This window comes from Camelus dromedarius, chromosome 27, assembly GCF_036321535.1.
Source record: "Camelus dromedarius isolate mCamDro1 chromosome 27, mCamDro1.pat, whole genome shotgun sequence".
NCBI lineage: Eukaryota > Metazoa > Chordata > Mammalia > Artiodactyla > Camelidae > Camelus > Camelus dromedarius.
The window spans coordinates 9,506,522-9,528,168 of NC_087462.1; the positions used below are offsets into that span (position 1 = coordinate 9,506,522).

At 48.8% G+C, this 21,647-nt stretch overlaps 1 protein-coding gene across 2 annotated transcripts in view; it reads right to left on the reverse strand.

Annotated features, from left to right (window-relative positions):
- Window positions 1-2,051, reverse strand: part of CPAMD8 (C3 and PZP like alpha-2-macroglobulin domain containing 8) — a 76,022-nt gene extending 73,971 nt beyond the window's left edge. For both annotated transcript variants that reach the window (XM_064479965.1, XM_064479964.1), the window contains exon 1: window positions 1,954-2,051. In XM_064479965.1, coding sequence (XP_064336035.1) covers window positions 1,954-2,051 — 98 coding nt within the window. The remainder of the gene's footprint in view (window positions 1-1,953) is intronic.
- Between the last annotated feature and the right edge of the window lie 19,596 nt (window positions 2,052-21,647).

Sequence of the window (21,647 nt, forward strand, 5' to 3'; positions counted from 1 at the left end):
AGCACTGATCAGAGGGGGCAACGCCCCTAGGGTCCTCTGTGCAGTGTCTAGCCTCAGCAGTGCACAGGGCGTGCAATGATCCTGGGTACGTAACTGTACTGTCCGGAGCACGCAACCACCCCAGGCACATGTTATGCACTATCTGACTCCAACGCTGCCCTGCACGGGCAATGACCCCAAGTTCCCGTGTGTCCTGTCCCACCACAGCACTGAAATATGGCCACCTTCAGGACAGAATCTTTCCATCTGGCTCCCAGCTGACCCTTAGGGCCTCCCACATAGCACCTGCTGAACGTGGAAGAACATTTGGAGGAAATACACTAAACTGGTTTGCCTTTTCCTTGGGCACTTTTAAAGCCCTTAACAGATCCGAGTCAGTGCGTCCACCCAAAGGCCCAGAGAACCTGACGGGACCAAATTAACTTTCCTTGCAGCTCAGGAACTGCAGCCGCTGGAGCGCTCACCAGCCGATCACTGTCTACCTGATGCACCCCCTGGCATCTGGGCTGACACTGGCTTCTCCTTTGGTCTTGGGAGGTCCCATCCTGGGAAAGATGGTGTTTGGTAAAGTGTAGGCAGTATTGGTCTTAAAACAGTATGCAAAAGCCACGGGACTTTCTGGCACCAGGGATTCCTCACATAAAAACCACATGGATCAGAGAAGTGGGTATGCAGGGCTATTCCTAAAACAGGATCCTACAGGCTGGTGGGCCACAGCTCTGGCTTAGAGGCCAGCTAATCTGGAACCCTGGGTTGATCATTGTGTGTCTCCCATCACTGGGGATTCTATTTCACTCAACAGTAGGTAAGATTCCAGGGCAACTTTAGTCAGAGACAAACATTCCTGAGAACTGCTTAAAACACTGCAACACAGGGACTCTGAACTTGGTCCTTATCAGGCATGGTCTCTCACTGCAGGCAGGATCATGCTTTGTGGTAAGGGGCCATCCTGGGCATGGCAGGATGTTTAACAGCATCCCTGACCTCCACCCAGTAGATTCCAGCAGCATTGCCTCCCTCTAGACATGACAACCAAAAATGCCTCCAAACGTTGCTGAATGACCCCAGGGAGACAAAAATCGCCCCTTGGCTTAGAACTGCTATTCTAACAGAATGCCAGCTTGGAAAGCATCAGGACAAAAATTGGCCATTTCAGTTTCACAAGGTCCAGGGAGGTAAATCCCATGGCTGGAATGGCAGCATGGTGTCCCAACTTTTCAAACTGCAATCCAAAGGAGCAGCGCTGGAGATGCCTCCGCCCACCTAGTCTTACTGCTGACCTGCTTTCTGGGAACTCCTATACAAGGGCTGCTTGAACAAGGCTCATATCGGCGGGGTTGGACCCAGCGGCTAAGCTGGGGAAGCCGGAGGCAGGGCTCCTGAGCCCCACAACCCCGAAGGGCTCACCCAAACTTGGCAGGTCTGGGAGTATTCCCTAGGAAGCCAACTCATGGGAAATTCTCCTTAGCAGCCAGTTAATTCACCTCCTCGCTGTGTCGACCCACCAGAAGCTGTGTAAGCAAACTTCAAGAAAAATGTGTAAGCAAAACAAGCATTCCCTCCCCCCTCCCCCCATCACCACCACGCCCTCTCAAGTTAAACGGAACGGTAGGTCTCTCCTTTCAGTTCTCAGCCAAGACACGCACCTCTTACCTTCATGCCACGGACAACTAGAAATTGCCACCCAAGAAGACAGCCTTGGGCGAGGTGGGGTGGGGTGGCCCCGCAGCCTTAGCGCTGAGGAGTCCCTGCACCTCAACGGGGCCACTTCTGAAGCCTCAGGATTCCCCCTTCCCAGTCTGACCCACAGGGATTGCGGGGTCAAGGCTCTAGCGCCGCTCAGCTCGGAGGCTGTGTGGCCTTGGACAGGTCGTTGAATCTCTCTGAGTCAGTCCCCGCGACCCCCACCCCGCGGAGGCAGCCAGCCTCTTCGGTCGCCCCGGGGCTACTCACGGGGCCTGGGGCTGCGCAGCGCGCACGCCGTCCCGCGGCGACAGCAGCAGCAGCAGCAGCAGGAGCCGGAGCAGCGGCCCGAGCAGGGCGCCCCACATTTTCCGGCTCTGGTGGGGCGCCGCGCCCCGGGAGGGGGCCGGGCCGGGGCCAAGCCAGGGCCGGGGTCCGAGCGCGGCCGTCGCCACTGCGCCGCCGGGGGCCCTTTGTTCGCAGCCCCCGCGCCGTGAGCCCGGCGCCATGCGCCCCGCTCCGCGCCCGGCCAGGCTGGGGCAGCCGGGGAGCAGCCCCCTCCCCGGACCCGCCTTGTCCCCGGGCCCGCCCCCGCCCGAACCCGCCCCGCTCACCCACTCCCGGCCGCGCCCTCCCCGGCCTCCTGCCCCGCCCCCTCTGCGGACCCTGCCCCGCCCCCGCTCCCTTCCCTGGACTCATTCCCTCCGCGGACTCTCCTCCACTCCCTCCTGGGACCCGCCCCGCCTTCTGCCTGGACGCATCCCGGGACCCGGCCCATCCCCCTCCGCCTCCTCCGACACAACCTGTACCCCTCTTCACCCCCACAATCTGACCCAGCGCTCTCTCTGAACCCGCCTCCTCCCTGGACTGCCCCTCTCCAACCGCCCTGCTTGGCCGCCTCCCCTCGCACTCCCTCCCTTCATGGACCAGCCCCGCCCGCCCCACCCTGGGCCGCGCTGTGTCTCCGCGCCGTCTTCACCCCACACCCGGCAGGGCGCCCCCGTCCCCACAACCGCTGCCCCAGCCTGGACCCAGCAACCTATACAGTGCACGTGGTTTGAGGAGCTGAGCCCTTTGGGGAAAATGAGGCTGGCCAGGAGGCGAAACTTCCAGACCCGCAGCTGCTCCCAGGCGCCTGACTGCCAGTCCTCACTTCCCTCTCCCTACCCTCGCCATCCACAGATCCCCTAGGCCAGGCCCCTCCATCTCTGAGCCTCCCTTTACCCTCTGGCAAATAGCAAGGGAGAGCTAGCTCCCTTCCTTCTCTGAGAGCGGGGTGCCTCCTCCTGCCCCTCCCAGGGTGCCCAACTCAGCGATGGCCCTGCTGCGGTAAGTCCCTCTGCAGGGGGTGAGACCTCTTTTTTATGTCATGTCCAAATCCTGTCCCTCTTCAAAATTCCTTCCCAGCTGGCCCAGGTGGTCCCTCTAGTGAGGAGACCCACCCCCAGGTACCAGGGCCTAACATCTAAAACTGTAGAGTGGACCACCCAGTCCTCCTGTCTCAAATCCTGACGGCTCTCTGTTTTTCGAGATTAAGTCCAAACTTGGGCTGCCCTGATGGCTCCTGCCTCCCCCTAATTCCTAGATGCTCTGTGCCAACCCCTACTGCCTGCCGTTGCTCAAACTCTGCCCTCCTCTTTTGCCTGCTGAACTGCTCCTTCCAGAAACTTCCCTTGCACCCTCCCTGCTCCCAGATACCATGAGTCCTCCAGGCAACATATTCCATCAGCCCTCTCCACAGAGTTTGGGCCAAGCCCTGGCCAGTCCGTGAGTGCTAAGCCCTGGGCAGGCAGTGGGGACTTCAGGACAGACAGGGCCTGCTGTAGCAGATGGTTGAGGGGGCTGTGCAGGGGCTGGCATGGACTGGGGGTGAGCAGGGGCAGCATTCACCTTCCCCAACAACAAGCAAAATAGTGTGTGTGTGTGTGTGTGTGTGTACACATGTACATGTCATATACAAATTCCTGGTCTGGCAGAGGTGTGGGCAGAAGAGCACCTAATAAATGACTAGAAACTGGGTGGCTTAAGCTACAAGAATTTAGACCACAAAACTTTAGAATGGGAGAAAATATTTGCAAATCATATATCTGATGAGGGATTAATATCCAGAATATATAAAGAGCACCTATAGCTCAACAACAAAAAGCAAATAACCTAATTCAAAAAAAGGCAAAGAATCTAAACAGATATTTCTCCAAAGAAGATATACAAATGGCCAAGTGCATGAAAAGATGCTCAGTGTCACTAATCAATAGGGAAATGCAAACCAAAACCATAGTGAGATACCACTTCACACCTGTGATAGTACAGTGATATTATCCTGGGTTCAATCCCCAGTACTTCAAGGTTTTGTTTCTTTTTATGGCTGAGTAATATTCCACTGTATGGATATGCTGCAGTTTGTTTATCCATTCACTGGTTACTGGATATTTTGGGTTGTTTCCACCTTTTGGTAACTGTGAATGTTCATTGTTTGGTTATGAACACTCCTGTGCAAGTTTTTTTTGAATGCCCATTTTCGATCCTTTAGGTCTATACCTAGGAGTGGAATTCCTGGGTCATGGGGTAATTCTGTTTCACTTTTTGAGAAACTACCAAACTGTTTTCCACAGCAGCTGCACCAAATTACATTCCTGCCAACAGTGCATAAGGATTCCGATTTCCCCATTTCCCTACCAACACTTGTTGATGTCTAACTTTTTGATTCTGGCCATCCTGGTAGATGTGAAGAGGTATCTCATTGTGCTGTTGATTTGCATTTCCCTGATAACTAGTGATGTTGAGCCTCTTTTCAGATGGAGGAGTGGGATTTTATCTAAAGAGGGATGAGGAGGTAAGGGGAGTGGCAAGCAGGGATGTGATCATCTGGTTGTGGTTTTAAGAGACTCTTGTGGCTCAGAAAAGAGGAAGAACCTTTGAGAATCAAGAGAGAGAGCAGAGAGACCAACCAACACAGGACTGTGCAGCATTCTACATCTCTCCAAATGCACCTGGAGTCCGGCCAGGCTTTGGTGGGACATTCAGGAAGCCAGGGAGAAGGACAAGCCTGATCTGTCTGGACTTCCTGCCACTCACCAGCTGGGTGACCAGAGGGGCAAGTTCCTGGGCCATCCTAGAGGTCAGATTCCATGCCTGACCTCACATAGTTTGTTGAGGAGATTGGATGAGACAACACAGTGTGACAATGTCCAGCCCACAGTTGGTGGGCAACCCATTGTTAGAAGATGGCTTCGGTGGCAAGCCACCTGCTCCTTCAAAGCCAGCAAAGGATGGAGAGCTGGCTCCTGAGGAGAACAGTGGTCCAGGCACAGCATCTCAGTGCTGGTCAACAAACTCTTCAGCGCTCCCACTCAGACTCACAAGAGAATAGATCTAATCGTAGGAAACCAGTAAGGACAGCTTTAAGACTTTGTTCCAGAGTTTCTCTGCCCCAGCACTGCTGACATTTGGGGCCAGGTCATTCTTTGCCGTGGGCGGGGAAAGGGGTTGCTGTCTGTGCTTTGCGGGATGCTGAGCAGACCCAGTAGTAGCCAGTAAAATCACCCCCGGTTGAGAACCACTGGTTTAGAGGATCCCAACCTTTTCACTTTGCAAACCAAATCCTTGGATTTTTTGCACTCAATCCCCACCCCACAAGAAAGCCATGTTTAGAAAGATGCCATCACACCATGGGTTCTAGCAAGTAATGAGTCACAGCCCATTTTTATTGGCTGTCAGTCACTAGGAGAGCCAACAATATAGAATATCAACAAATAAACAGAGACATGGGAATAAAGAAGTGCCCTTTGTCAGCGCCCACAGAGGCGGCTGGTTCAGGCTGGATCGTGATAGATTCTAAGGCTGATGATGGAAGGGATGGAAGGAACAGATGACTGGTGTCGATACAAAGGATCTGCTTGCAAAATACCTACCAGTGACAAAAGGGAAATCAGAGCCTCATGATGAAGACCCTGGTGTCAAGGAGTGAAATGGAGGCACAAGACGGCCCTTACTTCTGACACTGAGTACAAGTTTAGGAGTCCAAAGAGCACCCTCAGGTTCAATTTTTTAGAAGGACTCACAGAACTCACTGAAAATTGTTATACTTACAGTCACAGTTTATGACAGTGAAAGGATACAGATTAAAATCAGCCAAAAGAAGAGGCGCATGGGGCAGAGTCTAGAAGAAATCCAGGCATGGGCTTCCAGAAGTCCCCCCACACCAGTGCAGTCAGGAAAGTTACTTTGCTGGCAGTGATGTGTGACAACACACATGGTGTACTGCCAGCCAGGGACACTCACCCAAGACTCAACATCCAGCGTGTTTTCTGGGAGTCTCCATAGTCAACTGCCCGTGTAGCTGACCTTTAGTCTCCAGACCTTCTGGAAGTCAAGCTGAGACCACATGGCCTGAGGCCCCCATCATAAATTAGACTGTTCGGTGTGGCCCAAGGCTCCAGGTAAAATAAACAAAGACACTCTTCTCAGGACTAAATTTCAAATTTAATTTTACCTTTAAAAAATGCAAAGGACTTGAATAGACATTTCTCCAAAGAAGATGTACAAATGGCAGATGAACATATGAGCAGTTGTTCAATACCATTAGTCAGCAGGGAAATGCAAATCAGAACCACAGTGAGATACCACCTCTCACCCAGCAGGATGGCTACTATCAAAACTACAGAAACTAACAAGTGTTGGTGAAGATGTGGAGAAACTGGAACCTTTGTGCACTGCTGGTGGGGATGTAAGATGGTGTGGTCACTGTGGAAAACAGTACAGCAATTCCTCAATACAATAAACATAGCAACACCATACGATCCTGCAATTCGACCCATAGGCATATGCGTGAGAGATTTGCAAACAGAGACTCAAACATATCCTTGCACACGCACGTCCACAGCAGCACTAGTCACAATCGCCAAAAGGTGGAAACAACCCAAATGTCTGTCCATGGATGAATGGATAAACAAAAGGTGGTCCATCCATATGACAGAATATTACTCAATCATACAAAGGAATGAAGCACTGACACACGCTATTACGTGATGAACTCTAAAAACATCAGGCTGAGAGAAAGAAGCCAGACACACACAGACAGACAGTGTGTGATTCCATTTATATGAAATATCAAGAACAGACACGTCCACAGAGACAGAAAGTAGATTAGTGGTTGCTAGGGACTGGGGGAAGGAATGCAGGGTGACTGCTCATGGGGATGGGTTTCTTTCTGAGGTGATGGAAATGTTCTAAAATGGACTGTGATGGAGGTTGCCCAACTCTGGGGATATACTAAAAACCACTTGGGCACTTTAAAATGGGTGGGAGGAAGGTATAGCTCAGTGGCAGAGTGTGTGCTTAGCATGCTATGGGGTCCTGGGTTCAATCCCCAGTACTACCACTAAAAGCAAACAAATTACTCCCCCCATAAATAAATAAACCAGGAATAAAGAATAAATTTTAAAAAAGAATTTTTAAAAATCACAGAGAAGTAAAATAAAGTGGGGGGGGGCTGTATGATATGAAAAATATCTCACTAAAGCTGTTTTTCAAGAAAAAGAAGCCCCAGGCATGGCTCTTGGGCAGTCTGGTACTGCTGGCCACGCCCAGGCTCTACGTGCCTCTTGGGCAGCAACCTGAAGCCCAAAAGGGAGCTGGTGAATTTGCTTTGGAAATTTGGATCTAGCAAGTCCGTCCTGGCATCGGGTCCCTGTGCTTGGAAGCGCTCCCCCAACTCCCAGAACTCCGCCCCCGTCCCCGCCCCCCCAGAATGCCAAGGTTTTCCTCAGTCAGGCTGTTCCAGGAGTGACAGGCTCTGCTTGGCTGGGAAATGTGCTGAGATGTTCAGCATCATAGGAACCTGGACAGGCTACAGGGGACGGTGCTGGTCTGTGCAGAGCAGGAGAGCTGGCTCCCAGCCAGTGCGGCCCCGCAGACACCCTGGACCTCTCGGAAGTGGAAACCCCAGGGCAGGAGCTGAGATTTCCTCTTTATCTGGGATCATTCATGGAGCAGGAGCTGGGAGACCTCCACTTAAAGAGCCTGGTCACCTTTTCCCACCCCAACCGAGGGACACCCTGCCAGCATTGGCAGGGACACCTTGGTCTTTGCAACAGGGACAGATACAGGGGGGTCAGATTGGAAAATTTGACCGCTGGCTGCTTTCTGGATTCAAGGGGAATAACTGCTAATGGGTACAGGGTTTCTCTTGGGAGATGAAAAAATGTTGTAGAACTAAACAGAGGTGATAGTTGCACAACAACTTGAATATACTAAATGCCACTGAACTGTTTTTTGCTTTCAAATGGTTACTTTCATGGTATGTGAATTCACCTCAAGAAAAGAAAAAGGAAAAAAAAGAAAAAGAAAAAATGCTTCTTGCTGCTAAGGAACCCAGCACACCCAGGGTGGCTGGGATCTCAGAGGGACCCCAGCACAGGGCAGCCGTCCAGGGGTCCAGGGGAGCAAGTGAATTTTGGAGCCAGACATAAGTTCAAATTCTGATTCTCGCCTTTCCCAGCTATGTGACCTGTGAAAAGTGGAATCTTTTGAGGGGAGGAGAGGGATAAATTGAGAGTTTGAGATTAACAGATTCACACTACTATATATAAAATAGATAAATAACAAAGACCTCCTGTATAGCACAAGGAACTATATTCAATTTCTGGCATCCCACGTGGGTACAGTCTTATGGCACTGAGGGCTTCACTTTCGGGGTTTGCGTTAACTCTGGGAAGTTAGTGTCAGAATTACTTGGTATGAAAACCCACACATTTGGTGTCAGAAGTGCTGTGAGTAGCGTACAGCAAACAGTTTTCTTTCAGGTCCCGAGGGACTTGGAGGGGGTGATGGTTGTGTCCACTATCTTGATTGTGGTGATGGTTTCCCAGGAGGGTCCATGTGTCAAAACTTAGCTAGCTGAATACTTCACATCTGTGCAGTGTATTTTATGTCAGCTATACCTCAAAAATTTGTTTATAAAAACAGAAACATACATTTTTAAAAAACAGAAATTCATATCTCTTATATGTGGAATTTAAAAAAGAAAAGACATAAATGAACTTATTTACAAAACAGAACAGACTCACATACATAGAGGACAAACTCATGGTTACTAGGAGGTAAAGGGGGTGGGAAGGGATAAATCGGGAGTTTGAGATTTGCAGATATTACTATATATAAAATAGATAAACAACAAGGTTCTTCTGTAGAGCACAGGGAACTATATTCAATATCTTGTAGTAACCTATAATGAAAAAAGAATATGAAAAGGAACATCTGTATTATATATGTATGACTGAAGCATTATGCTGTACACCAGAAATTGACTCAGCATTGTAAACTGACTAGACTTCATTTAAAAAAATATAAAAGCAGAGATGCAGGAAAATGGGATATAGGCCAAGACTTTCTAAGGAGGGGGAGGCAGCTGAGAGCTCTGCTGGGTGGGACAAATGGGTCTGAGGCCAGCTCTTGGACTCTGCCTGCCCTGGGTTTGGGAGAAGCTGTCCCCTGATGCTACTTTGAGAACATCCCGCCCTGACAGGAGGAGCTCATGCCTGCTCTCAGTGGCATGGGGAAGCAGAGAGGGTCAAGTCCAGCTGCTGTGGGCATCTTGGGGTGAGGGGTACCCAGAGATCAAGCCAAGCTCCTCTCCTGGCCCACTGAGACCATCTGGTATCCTTGGGGCTGTGAGTGCACACAGGCCCAGCGAAGGCAGTGATAGGCAGGCGGTCCCCAGGTGGGTCGTGTCCAGACTGTCATTTCTCAGGTCAGCTGTGGACCCTGGGGCAGCATCAGGGTGGCCTTGGGGCCCTGCAGGGGCCCTGCCTGTGCTTCTGAGAACATGCACCAGCCTCACTCTTCCAGACTTGACAACGGAAACATCTGCTCGGATATCCTCAAAATCACATCCTTAAAACCGCAGTTTGCCAGATTTTCACCTTAAGGGCAAAAGACGCACCCTCCGTGATCATCAGACCCCAAATGGACTGTCAGCCTGCCTCCCTTGGGGACCCGATGCAGCCACATCATCACGGGGCAGACCCCTGACATGCCTCCGCAGGTCACCCTCGAGTGGCCACTCTCTGATATGCCCTCTGTACCCGCGTGGCTCCTTCTCAGGCTTAAGGTCCTGTCCAGGTGCTACATCGTCGTGAAGCCCCTCCTGGGAGGCTCCCTTAGCTGGGTGACTGTGCCTCCAGTGAGTCTCCGTAATGTGTGCTGTCTGCACCTCTTCCCCCGGGGGCTGTCTACACCTCACCTGAGGCCATGCACCTCCTGGAAGAGTACCATGCCGTGGCATGTGCATCTGTCCTGGGAGGAGTTGAGGATACCAACACCAGAGCCCTCAGCATGACTCAGAGTCAGACCCCTCCAGGCACTGGCGTCTGGTGGGATGGCACCTTTGTCTGCCCCTTGGGCCTTGATCCGGGCCCAACCATTTGTTCTTAGGGGCTCCCGAGAGGTGAGAGCAGGAACCAGCCTCAGATGGCATGCCATCTCTGAGGTTTGATGGAGGAGAAAACTGAGGGCCAGACAATTCAGCCCCAAATGGGCATCCTGGCTGGTTCTACTTTCTGGGCAAACAGGCTGGAAAGAAAAGTGCCACAGTGAGTGCTCCGGCTCCGGCGGTCAGGCTGTTTCTGTCCTGGGGAAGATGCCAGCTCAGTGCCAGGAATGTTCTGGACACACCCTGGGCCAGGAGGGAACTAAAGAGTCACCAGGCCACCAGCAGCTCCATGCACCCTCTGCTCCTGTGGATAGACTCACCAGGCTCTGCAGGAGACTAGGTCTGGAGTGGGAGAGCCTGAGATGGCCACTGGGCCAACAGCATGTCTGACCCATGGGCCCCTGGGTGAGGTGAGCAGGTGTAGACAGGTACAGAGAGTCCCCAGGTGACCTGGGCAGGTGTAGACAGCCCCCAGATGAGGTGACTGCTTCTTCCCCTTCTTTCTTTCTCTCATCAACCCTATGGACACTGCCCACCAAGCCAGTGAACCAGGTGCCCAAAGACGGACCAGGCTGAAGACATGGAAACAACCTAAATGTCCATTGACAGATGACTGGATAAAGAAGCTGTGGCATATTTATACAATGGAATACTACTCGGCCATAAAAAAAACGAATAAAATAATGCCATTTGCTGCAACGTGGATGGACCTGGAGATCGTCATTCTAAGTGAAGTAAGCCAGAAAGAGAAAGAAAAATACCATATAATATCACTCATATGTGAAATCTAAAAAACACACACACACACACACAAATAAACTTATTTACAAAACAGAAACCAACTCACAGACATAGAAAACAAACGTATGGTTACTAGAGAGGAAGTGGGTGTGAAGGGATAAATTGGGAGTTAGAGATTTGAAGATACTAACTACCATGTATAAAATAGATAAATAACATGGTCCTACTGTATAGCACAGGGAATTATATTCAATACCTTCTAGTATCCTATAATAAAAAAGAGTATGAAAACAAATATATGTATGTATATGTATGACTGAAACATTATGCTATACACCAGAAATTGATACATTGTAAACTGAATGCGCTTCTATTAAAAATAAAGTTTACCTCTCTATTCCAGGGACACCATGTCATTTCACAAGTCATTTTGCATAGTGTATCTTCAGAACTCTTCAAGACATGTCTTATTCTGCTTTGTGATTGCAGAATAACTGCAAATGGCTTTGGCTCAGCCACTGCCTGGGGCCCCCTTGGAACGCCCTAGGTCGGCCCCCCACCCTGACCATCCCTGACGCCAAATCTGTGGACGCTGATTCTAAAGACCTCATGTTCCCGGGCCTCTCAAGGCAGCTCTGGGAGGCTGGTGCAGACACCGCTGGGTGACTGCACAAATTGCTGGCCTGCAGCCAGGTCAGTTCTGGACTGGGAGGCCAGAAGCTTCTCAGTCTCTGGGGGAGAGTATGGTGCCGACAGGAAAACATTTGTTTGGTTTGTAAGTTGAGCTAATCCACTGTGGAAGTGATTGAAGGTCTAATAAGGATGGAAAGCCTTGTGGTCACGATGTGGTCAAGGCTCCCGACTCGGCTTTGATGGGCATCGCCGCGGGCGTGGTCCTAGGGGGCTCTGCAGAGAGTTGACGGACATGACCCACGATCCTTTCACTTTCTGAAATCATCAAACATCTGCTGAGTGAGCTGTTTGGGAACTGGTCCCAGGCCAAGGTCGTGGAGGGAGCGGAGTGTGGGGTGGGGGTGGTGGGTGGGGGCGGCAGATAATCTCCAGGGCCCTTTTCATCAGGAACACACATGAGTCATTTTTAATCAGTCAAGAAGAGGAAAAGAGACCAAATGCAGTTAATGAATGCTCGCGTACCACGCTGTGATGAAACTTTCAGAAGTCGGACAGGCAACAGCAAGACCTTGGAGGCGACTTAAATGTCCATCAGGAGAGAGAACGGCTAAGTAAAGAAGGTCACCTCGGCCCAATGAGATAGCAGGGAGCTGATAAAAAGAAGAAGAGAGCTATGTATGCGCAAGTGGAAGATCTATGACATATTGTTCAATGAGAGGACAACCTATAAAACAATCTGTATTTGTTACCTACGGCTGCTATAACAAGTGACAACCAGCCTGCTACAAATGACTGTATACAGAATAGATAAACAACAAGGTCCTACTGTGTAGCACAGGGAACTATATTCAACAGCTGGTAGTAACCTAAAATGGAAAATTATTTATATGTATCATACGGTAGGTCTACTGTTAGTTTTTTGAGGAATCTCCATATTATTTTCTGCAATAGCTGCACCAAACTACAGTCCCACCAACGACATAGGAAGGTTCCCTTTTCTCCACAGCCTCTCCAGCATTTATCATTTGTGGACTTTTTTAATGATGGCCGTTCTGACTGGTGCGAGGTGCTACCTCTATTTGGAGGGAACTCTAATTCGAAAAGATACATGCACCCCAATGTTCACAGCAGCACTATTTACAATAGATAAGACATGGAAACAACCTAAATATCCATTGACAGATGACTGGATAAAGAAGCTGTGGTATATTTACACAATGGAATACTACTCAGCCATAAAAAGAATAAAATAATGCCATTTGCAGCAACATGGATGGACCTGGAGATTGTCATTCTAAGTGAAATAAGTCAGAAAGAGAAAGAAAAATACTATATGATATCACTCATATGTGGAATCTAAAAAAAAAGACACAAATGAACTTATTTACAAAATCAAAGACTCACAGACATTGAAAACAAACTTATGGTTACCAGAGGGGAAAGAGGGTGGGAAGGGATAAATTGGAAGTTTGAGATTTGCAGATACTAACTACTGTATATAAAAATAGATAAACAAGTTTCTTCTGTATAGCACAGGGAAATACATTCAATATCTTGTAGTAACCTATAAAAACAAAGAATATGAAAACGAATGTATGTAGGTATACATATGACTGAAACATTATACTGTACATCAGAAACTAACACAACATTGTAAACCAACTACACTTCAATTAAAAAAATTTTTTTTTAATTATTAAAACCCCACAAACTTATTCTCTTATAGTTCTGGAAGCCAGAAGTCTTAAGCCAGGGTCACCAGGTCAAATCAAGGTGTTGGCAGGGTAGGTTCCTTCTGGAGGCTCAAGGGAAAAATCCTTGTCCCTGACTTTCTGGTCATCTAAGGCTGCCTCCTAATCACGTGACCCTCCCTGGACCACTCCAACCTCATGCCTCTGTCACCACATCTCCTGTTTCTGTATGAACTGCCCTTTGCTTCCCTCTCATAAGGGACACTCCCTTGTGATCATATTTAGGACACACCTACAAATGCAGAATAATTTTGTCATCATGTCAAGATCCTTAACATAATCACATCTGCAAAGCCCCTTTTGTCATAAACTTAATATTTACAGGTTCTGAGGAATAGGACAAATAGCTTTCGAAGGTGGGGGGATATTATTCAGCCAACCACATTCCTTCTTGAGGGTGGCTGAAATTGTGTCTGTTTTTTTACGGTGTAACAATTTTTTTGTGTCATAACCGTGTATCAGTCAGGGATCAAGGTGGTAAACAGAAGCCACTTGCGCTCTTTTCACAGAAAGGGGTTTCATACAGGATATTCACAACAACTCAGTTCTGCCATTGGAGAATCAAAGTAGCTATGGACAATATGTAAATGAATGAGCATGGCGAGGACAAATTAAACTTTATTTATAAAAACAGGCTGTAGGCTGGATTTGGCTGCCAGGGCTGTAGTTTGCCAACTCTGGGTCATATCACACCAAACAATGCAAACAAATGTCAGAGTGCTCACTTGTGCTCCAAACCCCCTGAAAGCTCTCAGTCTGGCCAGGGCACTCTTGGCCCAGGGCCTTCGCACTGGCTGTTCCCTCTGCTTGTAACACACTTCACCCAGATACTCTCATGGCAAAACTCACTACCTCCTCACTAAGACATGCAACTGCTGTTCTGACACCTCAATCTCCTCACCCTCTTACCCTTCCCAGTTTTTTCTCCTTTTTCGTAATAGAGTCGGTCCTCTGCATCTGAGGATGCAGAACCCACCAATTCTTAATATACTATGCCATTTTATATAAGAGACTTGAGCATCTGCAGATTTTGGTATCTGCAGGGGGGTCCTGGAACCAATCCCCTGTGGACACTGAGGAACAATTGTGTAAGCATACATCATTTTATTGTGTTTCAAAGATATTGCATTTTTAACAAATTGAAGGTCTCTGGCAGCTCTGCATCGAGCCAGTCTATGGGTGCCATTTTTCCAACAGTGCTTGCTCACTTCATGTCTCTGTCACATGTTGGTAATTCTTGCAATATTTCAAACTTTGCCAGAGTCGGGGTTGCACCCCCAGATAGGAGGGGGCTGCACAGAGGGACATAAAAGTTCAGCTACTTCAGGTGCACTCGGCTTTTACCTGCTGGATGAGTGTCCTGGGGTTGCCATAGCAAAAGACCACAAACTGGTGGCATTAAACAGGAATTTCTCCTCTTATGGTTCTGGAGGCCTGAAGTCTGAAATCAAATGTGGGCAGGGCTGCACTCCCTCAAGAGGCTGTAGGGGAAGATCCTTCCTTGCTTCTTCCGGCTTCAGTGGGCTCCAGGTGTCCTTGGCTTGTGGCCGCATCACTCCAATATCTGCCTCCATCTTCAGACGGCTTCCCTCTTCCATATCTTCACAGTCTTCCCTCTATGCCTGTCTCTATGTCCAAAATTTCCCTTCTCATAAGGACACCAGTCATGTTAGATTAGGGCCCAGCCTAATGACCTCATCTTAACCTGCTTAACTCTGCAAAGACCCTATTTCCAAAAAAGGCTACATTGCAAAGTACTGGGACTTACGATTCCAACATGCCATTTTTTTAGGGGACATGATTCAACCCGTAACAGATACCGTGTCCTCTTCACAGGGCAGCAAGGGGTGATAGGTGTCTGTCTGTCTGTCGGGCCTGCCACGTGGACTCTCATCCTGTCGCCGCGGATGCTGGGGAGATGCTCAGCTCTCTTCCCTACCTCCCAGCAGCCTCTGGCCAGGTGAGCTAACCCGCTGGAGTCAGGAGACATCACAGGCTCCCGCTGTGAATAAACTGTTTCCTGGAGTAACATGCCCGCCACCTGCTCATCAGAAGAGTGCCTGCGATGCCTACAGGGAGATTCCTGGAGGGAGAAGACAGCGTTCTTGAAGAGTCTTATTTCTAAAACGTTAAAAGTGAGAGGAAAATTAAATGAATCTCTCCCACGATATGAATCCAAACATTCCAACTCAGCACAGGGAGAAGGAAAGCAAACCCCAAAGGAAGAGGAGGGATGAACACCGGCCTGGGTTCCCTGTGATGGGGATTAACTGGACGCTGGGATTCGCTGAGCACAAGCCAAACCCAACCTGGGCGTCCTGGCCTGAATTCTGGGTCCACAGCGGCCGTGCTCACAGTCCCAGCAAATGCTCTAATTGCTCAGGGTCGGCGGTTCACTGAGCTAATCCTCAGGACATCAGGGGTCTTTGCAGTCGCTGAGGGGGCGCTTCCGGAACTGCCTGGAACCCAGTCAGTTCCAATTAACCAAAAAGGCAGGAATGTGGGCTGTGGATGGAGCCGGGGTGAAAGGGCTTCTCGGCAGGAGAGGAGGCCTGGTCCAGGGGCTACCTCGTGAAAACAGGCACAGTCATCAGCCCCATCCAGAGGACGAAGGGAAGGAACCCAGGCATTGTGGTCAGTGGGGTCTCCCTGTTTGGCAGGGGGCTGCCAGGCCACAGGATCTGGCAACACCACCCTTTAGAGTTAATAGTTAATTTGATCATTAAGAAGCTGCATTTCAGTAAGCCAGACAGAGAAGGACAAATACTGCAGGATTCCACTTAGATCAGGTTCCCAGAACAGGCAAATCCGTAGAGACAGAAAGTAGAATAGAGATTACCAGGGCCCCGGGGGCAGGGTGGGGTGGGGTGGGGTGGGAGCGGAAGGCAAAGGGAGTTAGTGTTTAACGAGCAGAGAGTTTATACCGTGGCTGATGAAAAAACTTTTGGGTGTAGATAGTGACGGTCACACAACCTGGTGAATGCATTTAATGCCATAATTGCACACTTACAAACAGCAAAAATGATAAATACTGTGTTATGTGTAGAGTCTAAAACACTGCATTCATTAAAGTCAAAGGAAACCAAAACTAAACTGGGAGCTCCTACATAGAACCCAACTTCCTCAGAAGCAGCTGTCACTGTCCCTTTGTTGGGGGGGGGGGTAGTCTGTAGTTTGCCAATCCTGGTCTAGATTTTTGCCAAAATTTGTGCTAATTCTCAGCCCAGTCGTGGTTGAGAAGCAGTCACACAGAACTGCCTTCTAGATTTTTCTTCTGCAATGAATGAATGAGGTCAATGAATGAAACAGAAAGATGGTATGGCTGACAGAAGGGTGGGCACAGGGAATGGGCCTGTCGCATCATAGAGGTTATCACACAGAGCAGTTCCCACCCTCAGGGTCACTGGGCAATGTCCAGACAGATTTTTGGTTGGGGGAGTGCTACTGCCATCTGGTGGGTGGAGGTCAGGGGTGCTGCTCAGCATCCCTCAATGTGCAGGATGGCCCCTACTGCAGAGAAAGATCTGGCTCCAAGCATCAACAGGGCTGCGGTTGAGGCACCGCAGCGTAAGCAGAAGCACGACAATTTAGAAAGCCTGTTTCCTTGAGTTCTGTTGCATGAATTTCTTGTGGAAATGTGATCCATACGATGAAATGCTTGACCGAAATGTTAAAGGAATGCAAAAATGCAACAAACAAGCATTCCTCCAACCTCGGGGTCCCCAGTGCCCCCACCCTGGATATAGCTTCTCTCAACACATCTTTGTGTATCTTTCCAAGTTTTTCAAAATTTTAACACAAATTGTTCCTCACCTTACACATTATTTGGGTCCTTCTCTTTTCATTAAAAAATTCATGGCGATCTTTCCATGTGATTCGTTTTCACAGCGCCTAGTTGTTCCTTAAATAGTTTTCAGTTTAGTTCCCAACAGGACAGAGTATATTTTACATACCGTCTGTTCATTCTGCAGTCCTCTGGAGCCCTCGCTTAACTGAAGCATGCGGTACACCACTGCCTGTTTTAGACGGTGGGTGGCATCATTTCACAATTGTTAATAGAGGCCAAAAGATGAAGGGAACTACAGAGAAGACGGATAGTCTAAAAGCTGAGAAAGAAGGAAAAAGAGCAGAGGGGAAAACAAGCATACGGTGGACTATCGGACTCATCCTGAACACAGGGCAACAGGAGGGTTTGGGCTGAGTGCTAGAGGTTCGGATTGTTGTTGGTGGGGATGGGGAAGGCGGCAGAAGGGGTGGGTTGTGTGTGTGTGTGGGTGTGTGCTTACCTTTGTTAAGTGTACCATTCAGTGGTGTACTGATCCTTTGGGCTGTCATAACAAATTAACACAAACTGGGAGGCTTAAAACAACAGAAATTGATTCTCACCATTCTAGGGGCCAGAAAACTAAAATCAAGGCGTTGGCAGGGTTGCTTCCTTCTCAAGGTCAGAGGAAGAATCCTTTCCAGGCCTCTCTTCTGGCTTCAAGTGGCTACTGGTCATCCTTGGCCTTCTTTGGCTTGTGGCTCCATCGCTCCAACCTCTGCCTCTGTCATCTCATCCTTTCTCTGTGCCTTGTGTCTGTTTCCCCTGATCTTTTCTTATAAGGTCACCTGTTACTGGATTTGGGACCCACTGCCAATCCAAGATGACCTCACCTTGAAATCCTTGTGTTAATTACATCTGCAAAGATCCTTATTCCAGATTAGATCTCATTCTGAAATTCCAGATGGATGTATCTTCTGAGGAGGAGCACAGTTTGACCCACTACAAGTAGTTTTTAGTATCTTCACAGAGTTGTCCAACACTCACCTCTATCTAGCTCCAGAATATTTCATCACCTCACAGGAAATCCCATGCCAATGAGCAGTCACTCCCATTCCCCTCTCCTCCCAGCCCCTGGCAACCATTAATCTGCTTTCTTTCTCTATGGATTTACCTAGTCAGGACATTTCACATAAATCAAATCATACAATACATGGCCTTTTATGACTGGCTTCTTTCACTCAGCATAACGATTTCCGAGTTCGTCCACATGGTAGATGTATCACAGTTTCAGTCCTTTTTATGAATGTGTAATATTCCACTGCATGGATACACCACATTCTGTTCATTCATTCACCCACTGATGGACATTTGGGTTGTTTCCACCTTTTGGCAATTGTGAATAGTGCTGCTATATGAATTGGTACCGAAATATCTATTTGAGTCTCTTTTCAATTCTTTGGTGTCCATACCCTAGTAGTGGAATAGCTGAGTCACGTGGTAATTCTGTTTAACTTTTTGAGGAACTATCACATTGTTTTCCAAAGAGTTAGGACCATTACCCTTGCTTCTGACACCTGTTGCAAGTTACAGTATTCCTCAAATCATCTCAGGTTCAATAATCCACTAGAAGGACACACAGAACTCACTGGAAGCTGTTATACTCACGGTTACAGTTTATTACAGTGAAAAGATACAGATTAAAACCAACCCAAGGAAAAGTTGCATGGGGCAAGATCCAGGAGGGGTCCAAACATGGGGCCTCCAGTTGCCTTCTCCTTGGAGACTCACAGACGTCACTTACTCCTCCCAGCCATTGTGTGACAACACGCACCAATATTGCTAACTAGGGAATCTCACCCAAGCCTGAGTGCTCAGTTTTCGCTGGGGTGCGGTCATATACAGCCACAAGGCTCACCTTTATTCTTCAGTCTCTTCCAGAGACAGTACTCAAGCCCTGAGGCCCAAAAGCCCTCATGCACACAAGCACTCCTATGGGGCAGAACATTCTAGGAGCCTAGAGGTCACCTCATAAGAGTTGAGAGCAAAGGTCCAATTTCTCTTGGGCAAGGTTCACTCTCTACTATACACATGTCTTGAAGAGTTCTCCTACTATTGTTTTCTCTCCTATCTTCCTGGAGTGTAAATAATTACTCTCCCTCCATTGTTTGAATTTTTATTGTGCTCAAGAAACCTGTATCATTTACCATGTTAATCATTTCTAAGCCTACAGCTCGCTGGTGTTAAGTACATTCACACTGGTGTGCAGCCATCTTCACAGTTCAGCTACTGGCTTTTGCATCTTGCAAAACTGAGATTCTGTCCCCATTAAATACTGAGTCAGAAAACACCGTAAGACCAAGGTCAGAGATAGAATGGCCCTGGCTCATGGAAACATGGGCTGGGAAGAGAAAGGATGAAAGTGTGGCGGATGAGGAACCTTTGCTTCTTGGGTGCACGGCAGCCAGCTGCCATCAGTTAAAGATGAAATTTACCAAGGAAATTTACAGCTGGATCCAACTCCACTGAGGGAAATGCAAACAAGAAAAAAGGAAGTGAAGTCTCTAATCTCTGGCTGTTGTCCTGAGTAACAGCCAGAATGAACGTAAAGAGGCTGGGTCACATCTCTGCCAGAGCACGGTCAGGTTCTTGTCAGTCTGAGCTTTGGCCACCAGCCTCAGAGCTTCCCCCGAAAGGGTAAGTTTTGCTGGGACAACAGAGTACCTTTTAGGCCTTGGGTTACCAGAAAGGTCACCCACAGGACATGGGGTAGGGCAAACCAACAAACTACTGATGGGGGGTGTATAGTGTCAAAAATTGTGTTTTCTGCATTTGTATCATCAACTTCCTGCAGAAACTTTAATAATTGTGAGAATGAATTTGGGGGGCAGAATTTTTGGTTTAGATACTTCAGAGTAGAAGAGCATGTTTGGGTCAACACAGGACCCACAGGTCCCTGTGTCGCAGATGATTACGTGTGATGCATACACAGGAGGTTATTCCCGAGAGCCGCCAGCTGGGTGGGCCACATCAAAACCACTGTAAGGTCTATTTATCCAGACTCCCCCCACTAAGTGCCGAGTGGGACACCCTAGATGAGTCAGCTAATACGCTTCATGAGCAAGCCATGTGGAGCTGGCTTTACAATGACTGAGATACTCGCCCACTGAATATGCCCGTTTCGCACATCATGGTAAAAGGTGTGTATCAGGGGCCCTTTTGCATGGGTACCCCATGAGCCTTACTGCTGCAGAATCACCCCACAGCACCAGAAGCCTGATGGATTTGCCTCTCATCTTTCCCTAAGGGTCTTACAGATGGTAAAACAGTAGATGAAGTAACGAGCAAATGGGAGGGTAGACATCTTTAGATGCTTGTTTTAAAAATGGGATGATCTTGACCAGGTTGAAGCCAAGGTCTCAATACAGCACTCTGGGAGGGTGGGTTGGTGAAGGGACCCACTCAAGGGGGTCCCATACAAGTCTGCTGTTTTTACCCCAGTTTTGGAGCAATTTTAAAAGATAGAAGGCAAAGATTATAATGAGAAACCTGATCTGGAATCACTTGGGGCAGTAATTGGGCTGGTCCTGAAGCTAATGGCTGACCACAGGACCAGGGTTCTGAGATGTCCCTTCTGTGGACTCAAAGCTCTTCGCACACAAATGGGGGAGAACATAGGTCGGGGGTGGAGAAGAGAAGTTTCTGGGACTCTGATACAGGAGCTCCACAGGAATCCCTGATGAGGGTTTCCAATGGGCTTGGAGAATACAGAAATGGGAGGGCTGGGAGTGTGGATGGAAATGAGAAAGTTTAAACCATCTTGCCGGGAAGAGGTTGTGTCTCCTTGATGTGTGTATTTTGTAGGAATGGCTGCTACATCTGACTGGGGACACCTGTACCCCTGCCTACAATTGTAAATCCACACCCTGCTGATGAGTCCCTGGGGGGCCCCGGTGAGAAACGGAAGTGTTGATGGGATGAAGATGAAAGTCAGCTAAAAGCATGGCTGTTGGCACAGGCTTTGGGTAAAATGGCCACATCTCTTTTACCTGAAGGCATTATGAGGATGGATACAGAATCTCAAAGGGAAGTCTCCCCCTCCCTAGTCTCCCAACACAGAAGGCCTGTAGATGGGAACTGGTAAATGTGAACAGAGCCACACTACATGGGAACCAGGAAGCCTGCCAGAGCCCACGTGGTGATGGATGCTGGAGCGCTGGCTGGACCAGTGCTCTGTGCCATGGCCCCATGTGCGGTGTAGACCACAACTATTGCAAAACCCTGTAGGTGCTCCCCAGGGACAGCGACTGGGACTCTGGACCAGATGGAGCATTTCCATTTGAGGGCCAACTCCTAACTTGCTGTCAGTCATTAAACAGAACTGCTCCTGTGACTGAAGGACACAAATCATCTTGAAAGTGAAACCCAGTTGACCCTTGAGTAACTTGGGGTTAGGGGTCCTGACCATCTGTGCAGTTGAAAATCTGCATAAAACTTACAGTCCGCCCTCTGTATCCACAATTCCGAATGGTGGATTCAACCAACCGCAGGTCGTGTGTTCACTTTACTGTTGAAAAAGATCCACGTATAAGTGGACCCACAGTTCAAAGCCACGTTGTTTAAAACTCAACCACGCATAATGTCT